The sequence below is a fragment of the Buceros rhinoceros genome, unplaced genomic scaffold (assembly GCF_000710305.1).
Source record: "Buceros rhinoceros silvestris isolate BGI_N320 unplaced genomic scaffold, ASM71030v1 scaffold40149, whole genome shotgun sequence".
Classification (NCBI taxonomy): Eukaryota; Metazoa; Chordata; class Aves; order Bucerotiformes; family Bucerotidae; genus Buceros; species Buceros rhinoceros.
The window spans coordinates 11,711-30,199 of record NW_010430461.1 but is presented as its reverse complement, the minus strand read 5'-3'; the positions used below and the strand labels follow the sequence as shown (position 1 = coordinate 30,199).

The following is an 18,489-nucleotide window of genomic DNA, read 5'->3' as shown; positions in this document are numbered from 1 at the left end:
CACAACCGCATCGGTATTTTCTCCTGCAACAAATTAGTGTAGTTCCAGTTATCTGGAATAATCTTTAAATGTGTTTCATACAAACTTTGAGAAGAAGAATGTGGCTGTTCCACCTGTCCCTCTATCACTAAAAAATGCAGGTTATAAGCAGCACTGTGCTTTGAGCCAGCCCGTGGATTTAAAATCCAGGTGAACTATTACTTTAACTTGATCTGAGGCTGCTGTTTGAGTCGTTTCTAGTGTGACGGTTCAGCCTGTGCTCTCTGTTTCTCTGCGGAGACTGTGTCCATAATGGTTCTCAGCCTTCCAAACACATTACCCGTTGTCTTAGCTTTGTTGTGAGGGTCAGAGAGTTTTCACACCACTTGTCCTCAAAGCTTTCCTTGCTGATCTTTAACTGCCTATTATGTTACTTTCTGTGGCCTGGTTTCTGCCAAAATCCAGATTCATGTGCTAATTGCTTCCTTCTTATGGTCTGTCTTTTCCTTTGCTGTTCTGCCATGTCCTCTCTGTGAAGCATGTGCTAAAACAATCTATTAAGAGTCTCGAGCAAGGTCATGTATAACGAGTTGTGTGCTCAGCTGCAGTTCCACATAGGCTTTTCTTAGCAGGCGGAGCCAGTTTGAGCTTTCTGCCACAGCGTGATACTCTTGAGACTGCAAAATAGTAACTGAAGTGTTTATTTAAAAAGGGGGAAGAGGCCTTCATGCTTCAATCTAAATGTCAGCCCCCATAAAGTGGGGCTGACAGATACTTGGCTGCATGCTGGTTACCCCTGTGAACTTGTACCATGACAGCCTTTGCTTAGAACCTGGGTGTCAGCCACAGGGGCTCTGGTCTCTGTAGTACGTTAGAGAGAGGAAGGGACAGAGAGCTTCCCCAGCTCCCTTTCCCTCGCAGCTGAATCAGCAGTAGCTCAATGTTGAAACGAAAGTGAGCTCATGACTCTCACAGGTCTTTAGGCTGCATTAGGAACTTGTGAATGTGCCTTGGGGGTAGTCAGGGGGACTACAGAAGAGTGGGGTGATAGGAGTAAAGTATGAAGCTCCATAGTGGTCTTAGACAGGGCTGAGAGGAGTGAAGGGAGGCATGTGTTGTGAAGGCTAGCTCTTGATGGGAATGATATTTACCTTGTCAGCATTGAAATGTTCTAATGGAGGGGGGAAATCTCACCAGAGCTGTGGAGGGTCCTTTCTGATATTTGTCCTGTCCTGGGAAGGGCTGTCACTGCCTTTTCCAGACCTGGGTGTCAGTCCAGCACAATGTGGCTAACTGGAGTTTTCTTCTGTTGCAGCATTCAGGCTTGCCCAGATGTGAAATACGGCAAACGTATCCATGTGCTGCCAATTGATGACACGGTAGAAGGAATTACCGGGAATCTGTTTGAGGTCTATCTCAAGCCGTACTTCCTGGAAGCGTACAGACCCATCAGGAAAGGTAACAGTACCTGTTAAGGGGTCCTGGTGGCAGCAAGTGTGAGCTAGTTCTGAGACTGAATAAAGGGCGTTTCTATAAGCTTGCACAGATCTCTCTGAAGCATTAGGCTGACAACTGTAGAGTGAGATTTTGCTGGTGCTGATTTAATTTTTTCTGTATCTTCAGAAAAAAGGGTGATTGCTGCTGCTGGCTGACAGAGCAGCTTGATTCTCCTGTGACTTTTGCTATGTGAGATAGTAGAGCATCAGAAAAGGCTCAGGTAGAACTCAGGAGAAAATCTCATTAAACTAAGTTGCTACCACATGATGGAACTGGGGAGTTACCTGAGTATTAATCACTTGGTTGGATATATCAGCTGACACCCTGGCTAAATGCATTTCTGTAATTTAATTAGCAACTGAGAGTGTGCATAGAAAACCAAATGCGCTCTTGGGGTGTGCTAGTAGCACTTCTGCTGGAACAAATAAGATCCTAAATTGCTATAAACACAAGTTGAAGTTACCCAGCTTCTGTAGGTCAGCCAAAGTCATGAAGCATTATATATTAGTCTGCTTCTGAAGACAAGCAGTTATAACTTGTAACAATTAGTTACAATAACTTCAAAATGAATTTTATTAAGTTAGGGCTTTTTGCCTCTTAAAGAAAAGTTAAATTGAAACTGAATGGAAAAGATTCCTTGCCTTTGCGTTTAGGCAGAGTTTTCTACTGTTTACTGGTTTTGTTTGCTGTTTGTTACTGGATGAAATTTGAGAACTTTTGACTGCTGTGGGTCTGAAGGGTGCTCAGGAAGACACAGTATATGCCGCTGTGAAGTTTAATGTGTAGAGTAGCGTTGCAAATGCCGGCACCGTCTGCCTGTGTAATGCACTTCCTTGTCCTGAGGCTACTGGTAGTACAAGGGTCAATATTTTGCAGATGTCCATTTCAGCAGGCTAGTGAAGTCTGGGGTTTTACAGGTGACATCTTCTTGGTGCGTGGAGGGATGCGTGCTGTGGAGTTCAAGGTGGTGGAGACAGACCCAAGTCCTTACTGCATAGTGGCTCCGGACACAGTGATCCATTGCGAAGGAGACTCCATCAAACGAGAGGTGAGCAGAATCCTGCAGTGTGATTCTCCTCCTGAATCCTCTTAGTCCAAAATCTGTTTCTGTGACAGTGCTTGAGAGCAGCGGCGTTTGCAGTTCCTGTTTGGCAATTTGTGTATTGAATGCAATGGTTAGAAACTCTGATTTCAGGAAATGAGCTGCTGCTTGAAGTTAGTCAGAAGAATGTGCTTCCAGCATTCATCCTCATACTGATACAGCACCAGTGTGTGGGTTTGCTGACGAGATAGCATACTTCGGCAGCAGCTGGTTTTGCATCTTCTAAATATCTCACGATGGAAGTTCTCTGGATCCATAACAGGGAAACCTTAAAATGTTGCTAAATTTCATGCCACATGAAAATAAAGCAATTAGTGCTTTTTCAGTGAGAAAATTGTGTCTATCCTTGAGCGTTCCAAGGAGAGAGGCAGCCTGAGTGGCTTGTCAGATCTTGTCCACCTTACTGTTACAGAGTAGGAAATCCCAGAGAAATGTGCTGAAGTGGTTGCATACTTCATAAAGTAAGTGCCTGCAAAGCTAGGGACATGCTGGTTTGTAGTTAGCTGCCTTCTGAACAATTCACCTCTGTGTGACACTTGTGAGATCCCATTAGTCCAGTTTGGGCTCTTCAGGACACAGCAGAGAGAGTCAGGAGCAAGTTCAGCCAAAGCCACCAAAAAGGTGATGAGCTGGAGGTCAGAATAAATGAGGAGGGGCTGGGAGGGTGGAATGATGCAGCCTGGAGACAGGAAGGCAAAGGGGCAGGCTTACTGGCAGCTCCCTGATGGGAAGATGTAGATGACCAGGCTCTTCTGAGAGCTCTGCCCAGAGACAGGACTAGAGGCAGTGGCCTAAGCTTGATCAAGGGAAGTTCCCAGTAGATACTAGCGAAAACATCTTCCCCCAACCCTCGAACAGGGCCCAGAGCAGGCAGGAATCTCCAAATCTGGAGACCTTAGTGCTTGATAGGGCCAGATTCTGAGTGGCCTGCTTGAAGTAGTAGTTCCTGGTTTGGGGGCTTGGACTGAACCTCTTTGAGGCTGTGTTATTTTATTATTTAAGTATGGCCTAATGTTGTGGATAACTAAGGCTAGTAGAGATTTGCACAGCCTAATGAATAGATGCTGTAGAGCTGGGCTGGAAGAGTTGGTTACTGTTGATCTTCTCTGCCTGTCTGGATCTTGGCATTCTCTGTTAATCCTAGTCAGTGCCAAAAGACAACGCTTCATTTGAGAACTGTGTAATAACTTGGGTGTGTCAAGTAGTTAGAGATATCACTTGCAGCTGAAGTATATTTTATACTAAGCATCACAGGCTGCCGGCATCTCTGTTAGCTGCATCAGAGGGTTACACAGCTTGTGTACTGGAGTCTCTAGGGAACCTGGCAGCAGAGGCTGTCATTCAAGAGGATGGACTTCAGTGAGGTCTAAGTATGTGCAGCCAATTTTCTGTGTTCGACTGGGAAGATGGAGCTAAGAAACAATAGCTGAAGACTTCAGGAAGGCTTGAAAGAGAATCTCCAGAGAACAAAAAAATGTCTGTGAGCAAAAACCCACATTCCTGAATTCTGTTGACTGGGAGGGATTGTTGAACTATTGTTTCCACTCAGACGTTTCCTTCTGGACAGGATGAAGAGGAATCGCTGAATGAAGTGGGCTATGATGACATTGGTGGCTGCCGGAAGCAGCTGGCTCAAATCAAAGAGATGGTGGAACTTCCTCTCCGACACCCAGCGCTCTTCAAGGCCATAGGGGTGAAGGTGAGTCCCCATGTGCTCCAGGTGGACAAGTGGGCTTGTCTATGCAGGTGACTGAACATCAGAGGTTTACAAGGCATTGGTGCTGGGGAATAAGTAACTCTTGTGGGGTTTTTTAGTGTTGGTGGTAGGAGAGTATTTCCATACACGTTCTGGACACGGATTAAAGTACTGGCAACTTGTAAAGTGGAGTGATGCTTTGAATCAGTGCTGTCAGTTATTGGCAAGGCTTTTGTTTGTGTGTCATGCAAAGTAGTGAGGGTGTTGATAGCAGTGCTGGGATGACAGCTGTTGCATCACAGTTTGGGACTGGATTTATCAAACGCTTGCAGTTTCACTGTGACACTACTTAGGCATTCAGATACTAGCTCACTGCTTAAGCCCCTTGCCTTTGCCCTCAGCCTCCACGTGGGATCCTGCTGTATGGTCCTCCTGGCACTGGTAAAACACTGATTGCCCGAGCGGTGGCCAACGAAACGGGGGCTTTCTTCTTCCTGATCAATGGTAAGTTTTGTGACTGCTTTGGCCCCCGATCTGCTGTGTACTTGTTCATCCATCTTCTAGTAATGAGTGGTGGTAGCAGGCCTTGTAGAGCCACATTATCTCCCTGCCATCCTTTCTCACCTCTTCCACTTGTGCCTCTGGGGACACTTGGATGCTGTTTGTGTGGCTGTATCTATAGTGGCAGTTTGCTCAAGCTTGATCATGTTGTAGCAGGGTGGTTGGAAGACAGTTTTGCAAGAGAGGGACTTGGAATCAGGCTGGCTGGCCATTTGTTTATGTTGGTGAGGACAGAGCTGGGAGTGGAGTCCTGACATAATTCAAAGTGTATGGGTGCAGGACACTTGTTTCGGTTGCCACCACCTTGGTGCATTTGGAAAAGAAGTAGGTCTGCTGTGGGTTTCTTTTTCCTGTCAAGTAAAGCATAAGACCTGTTTTGTTCCACGTAACATTAACTGAGAATAACTTTCCTGAAAGCTGTAACTAGTATCTTAGGACTTAACGACAAGTGCATGAGGTATCTCTCCTCTGTAGCAGTCGAGATGGTTACTGGTTTGTGTCCAGTAAGAGTGAAATTCTGCTTTTATATCCTGTTTTACAGCCAGTGCTGGAATAACTGAACATTTTTGCTTAAGGAGTGCTGCTTTTCTTCTCTGATTTCAATCATATAGACTCTTGAAGGCAATAACAAAGGAGCATATAGGAGTGACCAGCAGTTGGGAAGTGACATGCTTTGTATCTCAAGATATCGGATGCAAACGGGCTGGTTTTAACCATATGTCACCCTTGTCAATTTGCTTCCTAACACGTGTGGAAGCTGTCACTGAATTCTAATGAGCCAGCCATTTCTTCAGACATTTGTACTTCTGTTGCATAATAAAAATAACATTGTCAGAGTATAGTAGTACGTTCTCTCTCTGCTGGTCCCAAGCCTGGAGCTGCAGACAGTGTTGTAGACAGAGCTGGTATGAACTGGTGAGTTACCTGTAATGAAATGCTTTAGGCACTTGTCTGCACCAGTGGCTCTGCAGCTGACGTGCTTCAGTCAGCTAGCAGCTTTGCACTCCAGAGGGTCAGGTTTCTTTTTCTTGGATCTTTTAGAAGCACACATTCTCTTCATTACCACTCCCATCTGCATGATGGAAGAGGCTGTGAAAACAGAATAAATCTGTGAGCCTGTGCTAGTGTTCAGCAGTTGTAGGAGATGTCAGGGGAATGCTGTCCTTCCTTCTGGGATTGACATGCTTACAGATTTTTTTATTTCTTCTGTTTATTACTTGAGAGGAGTTGCGGTTTGGATTTTTTTGGGTTTTTTTTGTTTATTTTTTAAGCTCATTAATAGCATCTTACAGTGGTAATTGCTTACCTGTGTGATGTAAACAAAAGGCAGCTTCAGTATCTTGGAGCTTTTTCCTTTCCTACCCTGGTAATTCATCACCATATAATTTGATTGCATCTCTTGCAAGCTTGGACTGGCATTAACAGTGTGCGGTGGCACATGACAGAGAAGCTCACAGAGTGTGAAGCAGGGTAAGGAAAGAGGCAGCTAAAGGCCTGCTAAAGGCATCCTGTTAGAGTAAACTGAAAACATAAGAATAATGATAGGAAGTGATTGATTCTGCATGCAGTTCTTGCCTGTTCAACCGCAAATTTAGTGAACCCAGTGGTCAGTGTTTGCTTTGGCTTGAAGTACAGATTGTCCCATGTGAATGTTGTGCAAAAAAGTTCAGCCACCTGTCTTGGGGCTGGGTGCCACAATGCCACTGTTTTTCAGGTCCTGAGATCATGAGCAAGCTGGCTGGTGAGTCTGAGAGCAACCTGAGGAAAGCCTTTGAAGAAGCAGAGAAGAATGCTCCTGCCATCATCTTCATTGATGAACTGGATGCCATTGCTCCTAAGAGAGAGAAGGTAGAGAAAGCGTGTAGAGGTAAAAAAGTACCTCCGTTTTGGTAGCAGCTGGCATGATTCTCTGCAGGGTAAAGCAGCGTTTAACTTAGCACCTGATTTCAGTTGGACCTGAGTAGAATCAGATATAGTTTGTGGTGTTTCTTAACAGCTTATGGCTGTCACATCTGTCTGCTGTGGTGCAGTACTAGCTACTGTGCGGTGTTGTAGAGCTTTTGGTCTAACCATTGCTTTCTCTCTCTGTAGACACATGGAGAGGTGGAACGTCGCATAGTGTCTCAGCTTTTGACTCTTATGGACGGTCTGAAACAGAGAGCACATGTGATCGTGATGGCAGCTACCAACAGACCTAACAGCATTGACCCAGCACTCAGGCGATTTGGTAAACACAATTCCAGTCTCTCTTTGTGTGTCAAATATTTTGTTACAGGCTGTGCTGCAGGGGCCTTGGGAGGGTTGAGGAGAAATTAAAACTAAACATCTTCTCTGTTACATAAACATTGACTTGTCTCCAGCTGCTTGTTTGAAAGTCATTTCTAGGCTTCCAGCCTTTGGTATCTTTTTCTGTGCCATGTTAGGTTAGAACTTGTAGAAATAAAAAAAAACAAAACAAAACCACTTTGAAGTGGAAAAGTGTGCTAGCCTGTATTAGGTGACGCTGTTTCAGGACACACTGTTTCAGCACACCGAAGGAGTAAATGCTTAAGGGCATGTTCATGTCTTAGGTTGCAGAAGACTCTGAATTGTCTGATTTCTCTTTAGGTTTTTGAGAAGTCTGGTAGTTTCTGAGGTTCAGGTTTGTGAAACTGCCTCGTGAATGAATGACTGTTGTATGATCTGTTGGTAAAGTGTGTAATAGGAAACCAGTCAAGTGTGCAGGGGAAAGCGGCCCCTTGAGTGCACAGCGAGACGGTTGAATGTGCAGCTCTGCCTGGAGGACACCGACAGGTGTACGTAGCTTAGTTAACAGTGCAGCAATACCTGTGTTTCCTGCCTCTCCAGTTATTGGGGCAGTTTATGTTTTTCACCACTGGGGTACTGCTATGAAAGTTCTGGAAAACTAAATCTCTCAGTGTTTGCAGACTGTCACGATGAGGACACAAAGGTAGAAATAAGCAAAAATGTCACATGGCATGTTGTTTCAGGGAAGTGTATTTTCCTAAAAAATGCTCAGAAAAATTTACTGAACCAGCAGTCCTCTGTGTCATATAATGCTGAACTCTAGTCACTACAGTAGTGTCACTTCCCCAAATGGCTAAAGCCTTTCCTCCTCCTCTTTCTGACTCTTCTACTGTGCTGATAGATGCAGCAGGGAAACCCAGAGCTCTGGCATATTCCGAAATGGTGTGTGTTTGTGACTCGTCATCATGTTGTGCGGTCAGAGGAAGGCAGCCGCTGCAGCTTCTCTCGTTTGCAGAATCAGCAACTCAACACATGTTCTATACCCCCCAGGTCGTTTTGACAGAGAGGTAGATATCGGTATCCCAGATGCCACTGGGCGCCTGGAGATCCTGCAGATCCACACAAAAAATATGAAACTGGCTGATGATGTCGATCTGGAACAGGTGAGTAGCATGCTGGTAGGAGAGCTTGTCTCTACAGGCAGATGTTCCCGCTGGTGTTCTGTGGTGGAAGAGTTACAACGGCTCGATCGCATAAATGTGGTTGTTCATTTAGGACATCGTGAAACTGGGTGAAAGTCTGATCTCTGTGCAGGAGTGACTGAAAATCCTCACTTGCTAATTAAGAATGGCAAGGCTAAGTGAAACAAACGTGTCAGTCCAATCTGTGAAGGCCTGACCACTGTCCTCCTGGGTGTGTTTGCTCTTCAAAAGTAAAGCAAGCCTGAAACAGCTCCGATAGAGCTGGGTCGGCATTGTGGTGACACTGGACACCACATGTAAACTGGATGGTTCCTGTAATCTCTGTCCTGAATGAAGAACTGCAGTCCTCACGGTTATCCTTCTGCACGCTGTCTGAATTCTGGTGGCAGCTTTGATCTCAAGTCAGAGGTGGAACAGTGGTGTCTTTGCCTATTAAATACATGATAGCACTTGTCTTGAATCTGCAGCACAGCACTGATGTTGCTGTCTTCCAGAGCGTTGTTGTGCTTCCCTGTGAGTGACCGGAGCATGCATTGCCCTTGCAGAGCGCTTGCTTGTGTCCCTGTGAGTCATAGTCAGTGCTCTGCTTTCAGGTGGCAAACGAGACCCATGGCCATGTTGGTGCTGACTTGGCTGCTCTTTGCTCAGAAGCTGCTCTTCAGGCTATCAGAAAGAAGATGGATCTCATAGACCTTGAAGATGAAACCATCGATGCTGAAGTGATGAACTCGCTGGCTGTGACCATGGATGACTTCCGGGTAATGCAGGAGTGCCCCTATTTCCTTTGGGTGCAATGTCTTAGCTGCTTATTTGAAGCACGTGAACACAGTGTGTTAGGATTCATATAATGCTGTTTCTTCCAACGACAGTGGGCTCTGAGCCAGAGCAACCCTTCAGCTCTGCGGGAGACTGTGGTGGAGGTGCCACAAGTTACTTGGGAAGATATTGGTGGTTTAGAAGATGTAAAGAGAGAACTCCAGGAGCTTGTACAGGTAAGAGTTTCCAACAGATTTTTGCCTAGTCAGCTTGGAAAATAGTTAAAATAATAACATCAAAAACTTCTTCAGATTCCGCTTTGGGCTGTGAACAGGGTAAATGCGGAGGGTTTTGTGGTATTTGCTTGTAATGGGCTAAAAATACTACACTGTTCCATCTCAGTGAACTTGGAGAGGAAGGTGTTGGAAGCAGCATCAGGCTTTCCTTTGCTGAGTCTGCCGTGACATCTTGGGTGGGTGTTGGGCTGCGTGCAGACACAGCAGCAGTTCTGCTTATCTTAAGTGGGGACCAGCAGTGGGACTGCTCCTGAAGATCCACTTGATGGTGGTTTCATTTGCCAGTAAGTGGATGAAGGTTCTTATTCAGAAGGTTCTTATTCTTGCTCTTATCCTTTTGCCTCCAGGAATCAGCATTAGCACAGCATTAGACAGGAGAGGAGTGATTGTGAAGCCTTTTATGAAAGGAAGGACAAAAGTCATGAATGATCTTTGGAAACTCCTGATGCTGCATTGGGATAGTTGGGCTTCGATTCGTTCCTGCTTTCAGGTGGCACTGTAGATGTGAATAAGATCTAATTTTCTGATGTTAAAACTGTCACCTGTCTCTGACCTCGTTGCTGAGGATAAATGCTCACATCAGACATCTTGCCTGTCTCTGGAGAGCAGAGCGAGTAGGCTAGTTAATGAGCTGTTCCCGTTTGCTTCTGCTTTGCAGGGCAGAGTGAAGTTAGGGTTAAGAGTGCTGGAAAACTACCTGCACTGGTACTTAGTTCTTGGAGGTAAATAGGTTGTCTAAGGCAGCTTTCCAATTTAGCCATGGTGGTTTTCAAACAGTTTAAAAACTCCAGTGCCATTGAGCAGGCAGGATCTTGTGATGTTACAGGAGAAACCGAAATGATCCTAGTGAAGGATATCCCTGCTCATGGCAGAGAGGTTGGGCTAGGTGATCTACGAAGGTCCCTTCCCACCCAGACCATTCTGTGGTTCTAAGGCGCAGGACTGTTCTGGCTCATCAGAAGAGGTTTTTGTTTGTTTTGTTCTGCCTCAGTATCCTGTGGAGCACCCAGACAAGTTCCTCAAATTTGGGATGACCCCGTCAAAAGGGGTTCTGTTCTACGGGCCTCCTGGTTGTGGTAAGACACTGCTGGCCAAAGCCATTGCCAATGAGTGCCAGGCAAACTTCATTTCCATCAAAGGGCCGGAATTGCTTACCATGTGGTTTGGCGAGTCTGAAGCCAACGTGCGCGAGATCTTTGACAAGGTAAGCGTTTCTTCTGCTTCCCCTGCTGTGTTTGTGCAGAGGTACCCCCAGAACTTTCTCCATGGCGTCTGTCTTACTGGCCTGGTTCCCGTTTGTGTCTTTTGTCTTTTCCCTGCCTGCACTGAGAGCAGGGGCTGCTTTCCTGGTGTCAGGGAGTTAATCCTTTTCAGCAAATGGCTGTTTAAGCTGTTTTCTCCTGCTGCAGCTTGCATCTGTTGTTACAGGATGGTAAATGCCCCAGTGCCTTAGCAGTGAGGCTGGCAGGATGGCATAGATAAACCTCCACATCCCCGAAAGCTTAACCTTGACACCTCATTAGCCTTAGGCTTCGAAGGGAGCTCACTCCGACTGCTGCATTTCCCTGTAGGTAGTCCCAGAAGGTATCTGCATGGATTACCCTGGGAATCCTTGCTCTTGTGGTCAGGGAAGGTGCTGACAGAACGAAGTGGAAGGAGAATGAGAGAGAGGAATCTAGGCTGGGAGGGAACCTCAGCGGCCATCTAGTCTAGCTGTTTTTCCAGAGCAGGGACATAGCTTGAAAAGTGTGATCAGGTTTCTCAGTGCCTTGTGTTCTGAACGTGTGCTCAGAATGGAGAATCCGGACTTCTGTGGGTCTGCGTGCCCATGTTGGAGCTTCTCATTGTAAAAAATATTTTTTCTTTACTTTTAGTAGACATTTTTTAGTGTCTGTTTGTGCCTGTGGTCTGTCTTTCTTTCACTGCTCACCTTGAAGAAAGACGTGGCTCCCCTTTTCCTGTAATTACCCATTAGGTAGGTGAAGACAATGGTTGGATTTCCCCCTTCCATTGGGTGTATCTCAACTGCTGATACCAGTATCAGCTGATGTCCCCACGTCTTGCAGGGAGACTTCTAGTCCAGTCATAGTGGCTCCAGCTTTCCCTCTAGGTGTCACGAGTTACCACCTTTCTGATTCCCAGCTTTGAGGAAATTTGATTTGTTCAGGGGAGTTCAGCTGAGGGTTTGTGTGGCAGGAGACTGTTCTGGAGCAGCTTCTCCAAGCTCTCCTTGCAGCAGCAGTGCTCTGGTGGTACTCCAAGCTGCTTTAATGGTGGGGTAGTCTGAGTGTGGAATTGGCGTGCTCCTCGCTGGGTGCTATTAACACAGACTAACTGTTGCCACTGGCTTTTTGTAGGCCCGCCAAGCAGCCCCTTGTGTGCTCTTCTTTGATGAGCTGGACTCCATCGCAAAGGCCCGAGGTGGGAATATTGGCGATGGCGGTGGTGCTGCAGACCGCGTCATCAACCAGATCCTGACAGAGATGGATGGCATGTCCACCAAGAAGAACGTCTTCATCATCGGTGCCACCAATAGGCCAGACATCATCGACCCAGCCATCTTGCGCCCTGGCCGCCTGGATCAGCTCATCTACATCCCCCTGCCTGACGGGAAGTCCCGGGTTGCTATTCTTAAGGCCAACCTGCGGAAATCACCAGTTTCCAAGGTAGGATCTGTGCCCTGACCACGCCTGGCTTGGGTTTGCTGTGTGCTGCATGTGCTCCTCACAAGCTGGGGACAGAGAAGCCGGCTGGAGGCTGCTTCATGCGGCGCAGAGCTGGGAAACTTTCAGTCCCTGAAGGATGGAAATGAAGAGGGAGGGGGAGGCTCGAGCCCTGAGGCTGGGTATCGAGGAGGCAAGGTGTTGGTGTGTAAGCACAGCAGGTCTCTGCCACATAGCAGAGTTCTGCCCACGGCACGGGGACGGGAAAGCCTGTTATGGCAAGATGGAAAAGATTCTTGTGCTCTGGCAGAGAAGTAAATGTAGAACGCGGGGGTGGGAACTGGAAGTTGAAGAGGAACGATTGCAGTTAATTGTTGCTGAACTCTGTCGCCGGCAGGAGCTCTGCCCCTTGCCTGGGGAGCAGGCAATAATGCACCTCATGGTCAGAGAAAAGCAGGTGTCAAGTGAGAGCTCAAGTTTTTTTCTGCCAGGTTGCCTTTCTAGGTTCTCTTGGGAAGGAAAGCTTCAGAGGAGGTTGCAGTACTATCCACTGAGTTGAGGGGCAGGAGGAAGAGGTCGATTGTCTTGATCTGCCTGTGTCCCATCTCTATTTCCAGTCTAACAGTGTTTCGTTTGACTCCTAATGCTGAGGCCTAAGCAAACCATACCCTAAATCCACAAGTGCAGGGGTGTTTACAGCCGCTTCGTGGATCCCTGGTGGATGTGCGGGGAGCATGGCCTGCCTTCGTGTGTGGTTAACTTTTCCCGAAAGCAAGAACCTTGACAGCTGATCTTTCCAAAACTGGCCAGAGCTAAGGCATCACCTTGGTACCATGGGATCTGGCAACACCCCTCTGTCACCAGACGATGTGAGATGTTAAGGAGAGGCTTCTCGTGTTGTTTTTTTCTCTAGGATGTTGACCTGGATTTCTTAGCGAAGATGACCAATGGCTTTTCGGGGGCTGACCTGACAGAAATTTGCCAGCGTGCCTGCAAACTGGCCATCCGTGAGTCCATCGAGAGCGAGATCAGGCGAGAACGCGAGAGGCAGACCAACCCTTCCGCCATGGTGAGTGGGGTGCTCTCAGCTTTCTCTGCTCGTGTCGCTGAGGTGTGGTGTGGTGTTCTCCACCATACCTGGATGTGGATGAGGCGGATCCCTTACGTGGAGCTGGAGTTCTTTGTTCTTGTCTTGTGGGAGGTCGAGGCCCCTCCTGGGACACCTTATGGTGAGCTCTGCTCAGCAGGCCCCTACTGCAGCCCTGACTCGTGGTCTGCCTCAGCGGGCCTGGAGGAAGGCTGTGGGCGGCTCTTGGGCATGTGGGACTCATGCACGCAGGTCACTTGGGTCCTCTGTCCTGCTGCAGGAGGTGGAGGAGGAGGACCCGGTTCCCGAGATACGCAAGGATCACTTTGAGGAGGCCATGCGCTTCGCTCGCCGCTCTGTCAGTGACAACGACATCAGGAAATACGAGATGTTTGCACAGACTCTACAGCAGAGCCGTGGCTTTGGCAGCTTCAGGTAACCATGGGGGAACGGAAGCAGGGCAGCACGGCTCAGCTGGCGCCAGAGCAGAGCACCGAGGCAGCTTCCTGTGGTATTCCGGGCCACAAATCCCTCTTCCACATGCTCTGCCTGTGGCAGGTGTAGGGCGTGTGATTGTAGCTGCTCTGTCAGCGCTCCTGAAGACCATCAAACCCTCTTCCCTTTGACGCACACAGCAGCTCGCAGCCCTGCAACCTGCTCTGAGGCTCCATCCCATTTCTGCTGCCTGTCCTCCTGGGCACCAGCATGGCGGCACGGAGGGCGGGCATGGTGCTGAGCTGTGAGGGGGCTTTTGAACAGCATCTCTTCTCTCCCCCGTGGCACACAGGTTCCCATCGGGTAACCAGGGTGGCGCTGGTCCCAGCCAAGGCACAGGAGGCGGCAGCGGGGGCAACGTCTACAGTGAAGACAATGACGATGATCTCTATGGTTAACACGCTGCCCTCGGTGGACCAAACTCCACTTCAGGCCACGTTGTACAGGGAAAATCCGATGTTCAATGGACTCTTGGCTTCTTCATTCCTCAGTCAGAACAGTGTAGCTGCACGTCAGACTTTGTACAGGGAATGTTTTCTGCAAACACGAATCCAGACCGTTGTTCAGTGGGGAGGCAATTAACAAGGTGGGGAACCGACTTAATTTCTGAGAAATTTCTGTTCTAGTTTATGTGGCAGAATCAGCAGCTTTAGCAAAGGGTACAACGCTAGCCTGTATAAAAAAAGAAAAAACCCACAAAAATAATTAAAAAAAAATTAATAAAAATCCCACAAAACTCTAGGCAGGCCCGGTCAGTTCCTTTGCGTGGTGCTGGGGCTCTGCTCCTCGCACTAGGGATACCACCTGTATGTGCTGTGTCTGGGGGTCCTCTTGGTTCGGGCACCCTAGCCCGTGTTAACGGAAGAAACGGGTTTGGCAGTGTCTGTCCCTGCCCTGGCATGACAGGAGGCACCGAGTCGGAGATCCGGGCAGCAGCTATCTCCTGTGGTTGCCACGCTGGCCATGAGCTGTCGGGTTTGGGTCCTCTGCAGCAGGAGGACTTTGAGCAATGCCTGTTTCACCCGCCGTGCCTGAGCAGCCATGGGGGGGCACTGGGGCTGTGTTGTGTGTCGAGACACCACGGGGGTGAGGGAGGAGGGGACAACTGTTCCTGTGTCACTTTGGGTTTCTGACAAGAGTCTTGGATCTCTGTTCCCAGCTGGGTTTTGATCATGGTGGTTCTCCCCTTCTGTTTCTTCTGCCTCGCTGCAGATTGCGTGGCAGAAGGTTGCCCCAGGCCTTTGGGGCTGAGTCTTGATGGAGAGGGCAACCTTTACCCCTCCTCCCAGGAGCTGTGTGGGGCCCAGGCACTGGAGTGCCCCGCTGCAGATTGCGTGGCAGAAGGTTGCCCCAGGCCTTTGGGGCTGAGTCTTGATGGAGAGGGCAACCTTTACCCCTCCTCCCAGGAGCTGTGTGGGGCCCAGGCCCTGGCGTGCACCAGAACCTGGCAGACCTTGGAAGGCTCCATCAAACCAAGAGTGAAGGGGAGCCTCAAAATGGCAGAAGGACGGGACTGTCCATGTAGGGAGAAATGTGCTGGAATTGGGGACGTAGTGTTTAAATAGCACAACCTCCTGCGGGGGTAGGAGGCCGTGCAGGCCCTGGGGAGGGTGGGCAGCTCAGGTGCTGTGTCCTACTTCAGTGCACTCTGCCAGCACTGCACCGCAGCCCTGTCCTCACACCACCTCTGTCAGAGAAAACGGCTTGCTCCTGGGGCACCTGCATCACCTCCTCCTGGGACTGAGGAGGGGGTGGCTGGTGCTTCCCCTTTACACCAGCCCTGTTTTAGGTTAACTGGCACCTGGACATGTTTACCCCAGGGCTGCTTCCTTCCTGCAGGGACACAGACGCTGGCTTTGCTTTCATGTCCTGCTGCGTCACGCTTGAGAGGGGCAGCTCCAGCCAGGATAGGGAACCAGGAACCACCTGCGTTCAGCCACCCAGGAGGGGGAAAGGGTTGCTCTGCTCCCTGCTAAGAGCTCTCCAGGACTCCACAAAGCCTTCCTCAGCCCTGGCAGGGGTGGGTGTCTTCCTTCCTGCCAGTTTGGGACCATCACCACCTGCAAGTGGTGGGGGACGGTCGATCCTGGCATCTCGTGACTGCTGTGAAGGCGGGGGGCAAGCAGAGGGTGGGGTGTTGGGGTGCATATCCCAACTCCGGACAGCCCTACTCTTTGTTGCTGCCTCTCCGAATTGGAAGTGCTAATTAAATCCATGAGGAGGGCTGGAGAGCCTCATCTTTCTTCCCTGCCACCTATGGGATGTGGCTCTGGGTGGGGACAGCATCCGTGGGAGATGCATGAGCATCCTGCCCGAAGCAGTGTAAACCTGATAAGGGGCTGAGGGTGTTCCCCAGATCGGCACCTGTAGCAGCCAGGAAGCAGCCAGGGTGCCTGGGTCTCCCGCCCCCAGCAGTCCCAGGAGAGTGGTTGGCACTAGGGACTGGGTTTGGCCCCAACTTGTGCCCCTTTCCAGGGGCCACCACACCCAGAAGAGACCCCTGGTAGCTGCAGGAGCCTTCCTGCAGCACCCTCCTCCCCTGCCCAGCACCTTCCTAGGGGGACTAGGCAGCCCCCAGAGGTGCTGGTGGGAGGAAGGGGGTGCTGGCTGGGGCTCGGTGAGGGCGACAGCTGAGGGCAGCCCTGTCATTGCCATCGTGGTTGGCATCTCCCTTCTCCCCCTTGGGTTTCCCTGTGTAGCCTCGTGTCCTGCCACCACGGCCCTACAGCCGGGCCCCAAGGTGGGTGCAGGCTGGGGACCCCTCCCCGGCCAGCGTGTTGGCATCAGAGGCTGGTCACTGACCCAAGGGCTGAGGCTCTGCACCAGCACCCCACAGCCTGCCACCAGGGCTGCCAGCAGAAGACAGGCAGCGGCAGGCTCCACCGGCCCCCGTCCCAGCCCGTGGGCACAGGGACACTGTGGGACCAGCCCGGCCCCAGGGACATAAGACACAAGGATACAGATACCTCTTGGAGCGGGTCTGGAGGAGGCCATGGAAACGGTCAGAGGGATCAAACACCTCTGCTGTGAGGACAGGCTGAGACAGCTGGGGTTGGTCAGCCTGGAGAAGAGAAGGCTGTGGGGAGACCTTACTGCAGCCTTCCAGTGCTTAGAGGGGACCTGTAAGAAAGAGGGGGACAGTTGTGACCGGACAAGGGGTGACGGTTTTAAACTAAAGGAGGGGAGATTCAGACTAGATAGAAGGAAGAAATGTTTTACCCTGAGGGTGGTGAGACACTGGAACGGGTTGACCAGAGAAGCTGTGGATGCCCCGTTGCTGGAACTGTTCAAGACCGGGTTGGATGGGGCTGTGAAGAAAGATCTTGTGGAAGTTGTCCCTGCTCACTGCAGGGGGGCTGGAACTAGGTGATCTTTAAGGTTTCTTCCAGCACAAACCTTTCTGTGATGCCATGATGGTTCTGTGACATCCCTTCCCCTTGGGCATGCCCTAGCACATGTCCACCCCCTCCTCACGGCCACCTCCTGCCCCATGGCCACCCCCATCAGCAGTGTCAGTCCCCAAGGGGGGCTGGAACTAGGTGATCTTTAAGGTTTCTTCCAGCACAAACCTTTCTGTGATGCCATGATGGTTCTGTGACATCCCTTCCCCTTGGGCATGCCCTAGCACATGTCCACCCCCTCCTCACGGCCACCTCCTGCCCCATGGCCACCCCCATCAGCAGTGTCAGTCCCCATGGCCGGATGGGGTTGTGCGGCTCTGTCCCCAGACCTGCCCACCCGTTATCCGCTCTCAGCTGTTTCTGCTCTGTGGGCTTCAGGGTTAGTTTTCTGTGAGGCGATTCCACAGCCCTGAGCTGTCACCCGGGAGGGGGCAGTGAGCCACGGCCCCATTTGGGCCTTGGTAGCCTCCGCACAGCCCCCTCCCAAGGCACAATGCCCATGGGTTTTGCTCTCATCACCCGTCCTTGTGCGCCGCTCCTGCTGACTTTCCCTGGTGTCAGCAGGACTTTTCCTAGGTGCAATTTGTGCCGCTGCCTCCTGCCTGGCCCCAGGGCCCCTCCAAATGCTGCCGGACACTGCTGGCAGCTGGCGAGGAGCCCTCTTCACTGACCTGTCCCCACCTGCAGCACCCCCTTGTCCCAGTCACCCTTGTCCCAGGAGCCCCACGGGGATGCAGAGCCTCTGACCAGTTCCTCCTGCTCTCCACCCCTATCAGCGTGGCCAGCACAACTAATGACATTTTATGGGGTGAGCAGGTTGTGTTTTTGTTCCCGTCTCCTCCTGACGAGGCCCTGAAGGTCTCGTGCACTAAGCAGACTCCTTCCTCCCTGCCCTAACCACCCTCAAGGTTCCTGGGCGCCAGGCTGGTTACTCCCTTCCTTACTGGCCTTGAAGTCCCCAGGCACCCTGCCAGCCCAGCGCTGCTGACCACCACGGCACAGAGCTCCATCCCCGCTGCCTGTGGCAGCACTGCCACCATCTCCCATCACAACACACCCCAAGGAAGGCTATTTTTTTAAAATACTTTATTTTAGTCTCTCAATACTGACATTACAAAAAGAAAGAAAAGAAAAAAATTACAAAAAACCCCACTATAAAACATTCAGGTCTCATTGAAACCGAGAAAAACAAAGCAGCTTGCGTCTGCGCGCTGGCCTGTCTTCTCGCTCGCGGTGTCCACCAGCTTTCTCAACATTGAATTCCACAGGGACCAGTGGAGGGAACCGGTGGCATCCCCTCACCAGACAAACCGGGCGATTAATTAAGCAGCACCTAACGGTCTTCCTCGCCCTGCATGACACTCTGCACAGCTGAACACCCAGCCCCGACGGACGCCCTGTGCTCATCCCCAAATGACCCCCTCACCCTGTTTTCAAGTTAGTGATTTCACTTGAAAAAAAAAAAAGTTGCCAGGGTGGGGAGAATTATCTCGGCAGGGGTTTTCTC

At 50.2% G+C, this 18,489-nt stretch overlaps 1 protein-coding gene across 1 annotated transcript; it reads left to right on the top strand.

Moving 5' to 3' along the window:
• Positions 1-1,294: 1,294 nt before the first annotated feature.
• Positions 1,295-14,322, top strand: VCP (valosin containing protein; the record flags this gene model as incomplete). Its single annotated transcript, XM_010143044.1, has 14 exons — positions 1,295-1,437; positions 2,394-2,524; positions 4,146-4,277; positions 4,676-4,778; positions 6,550-6,683; positions 6,927-7,062; positions 8,133-8,245; positions 8,878-9,042; positions 9,154-9,276; positions 10,328-10,540; positions 11,694-12,002; positions 12,913-13,068; positions 13,367-13,521; positions 13,874-14,322. Coding segments are annotated over 14 exons (2,119 nt in total), but the record flags the coding sequence as incomplete, so codon positions are not given.
• Positions 14,323-18,489: the final 4,167 nt, after the last annotated feature.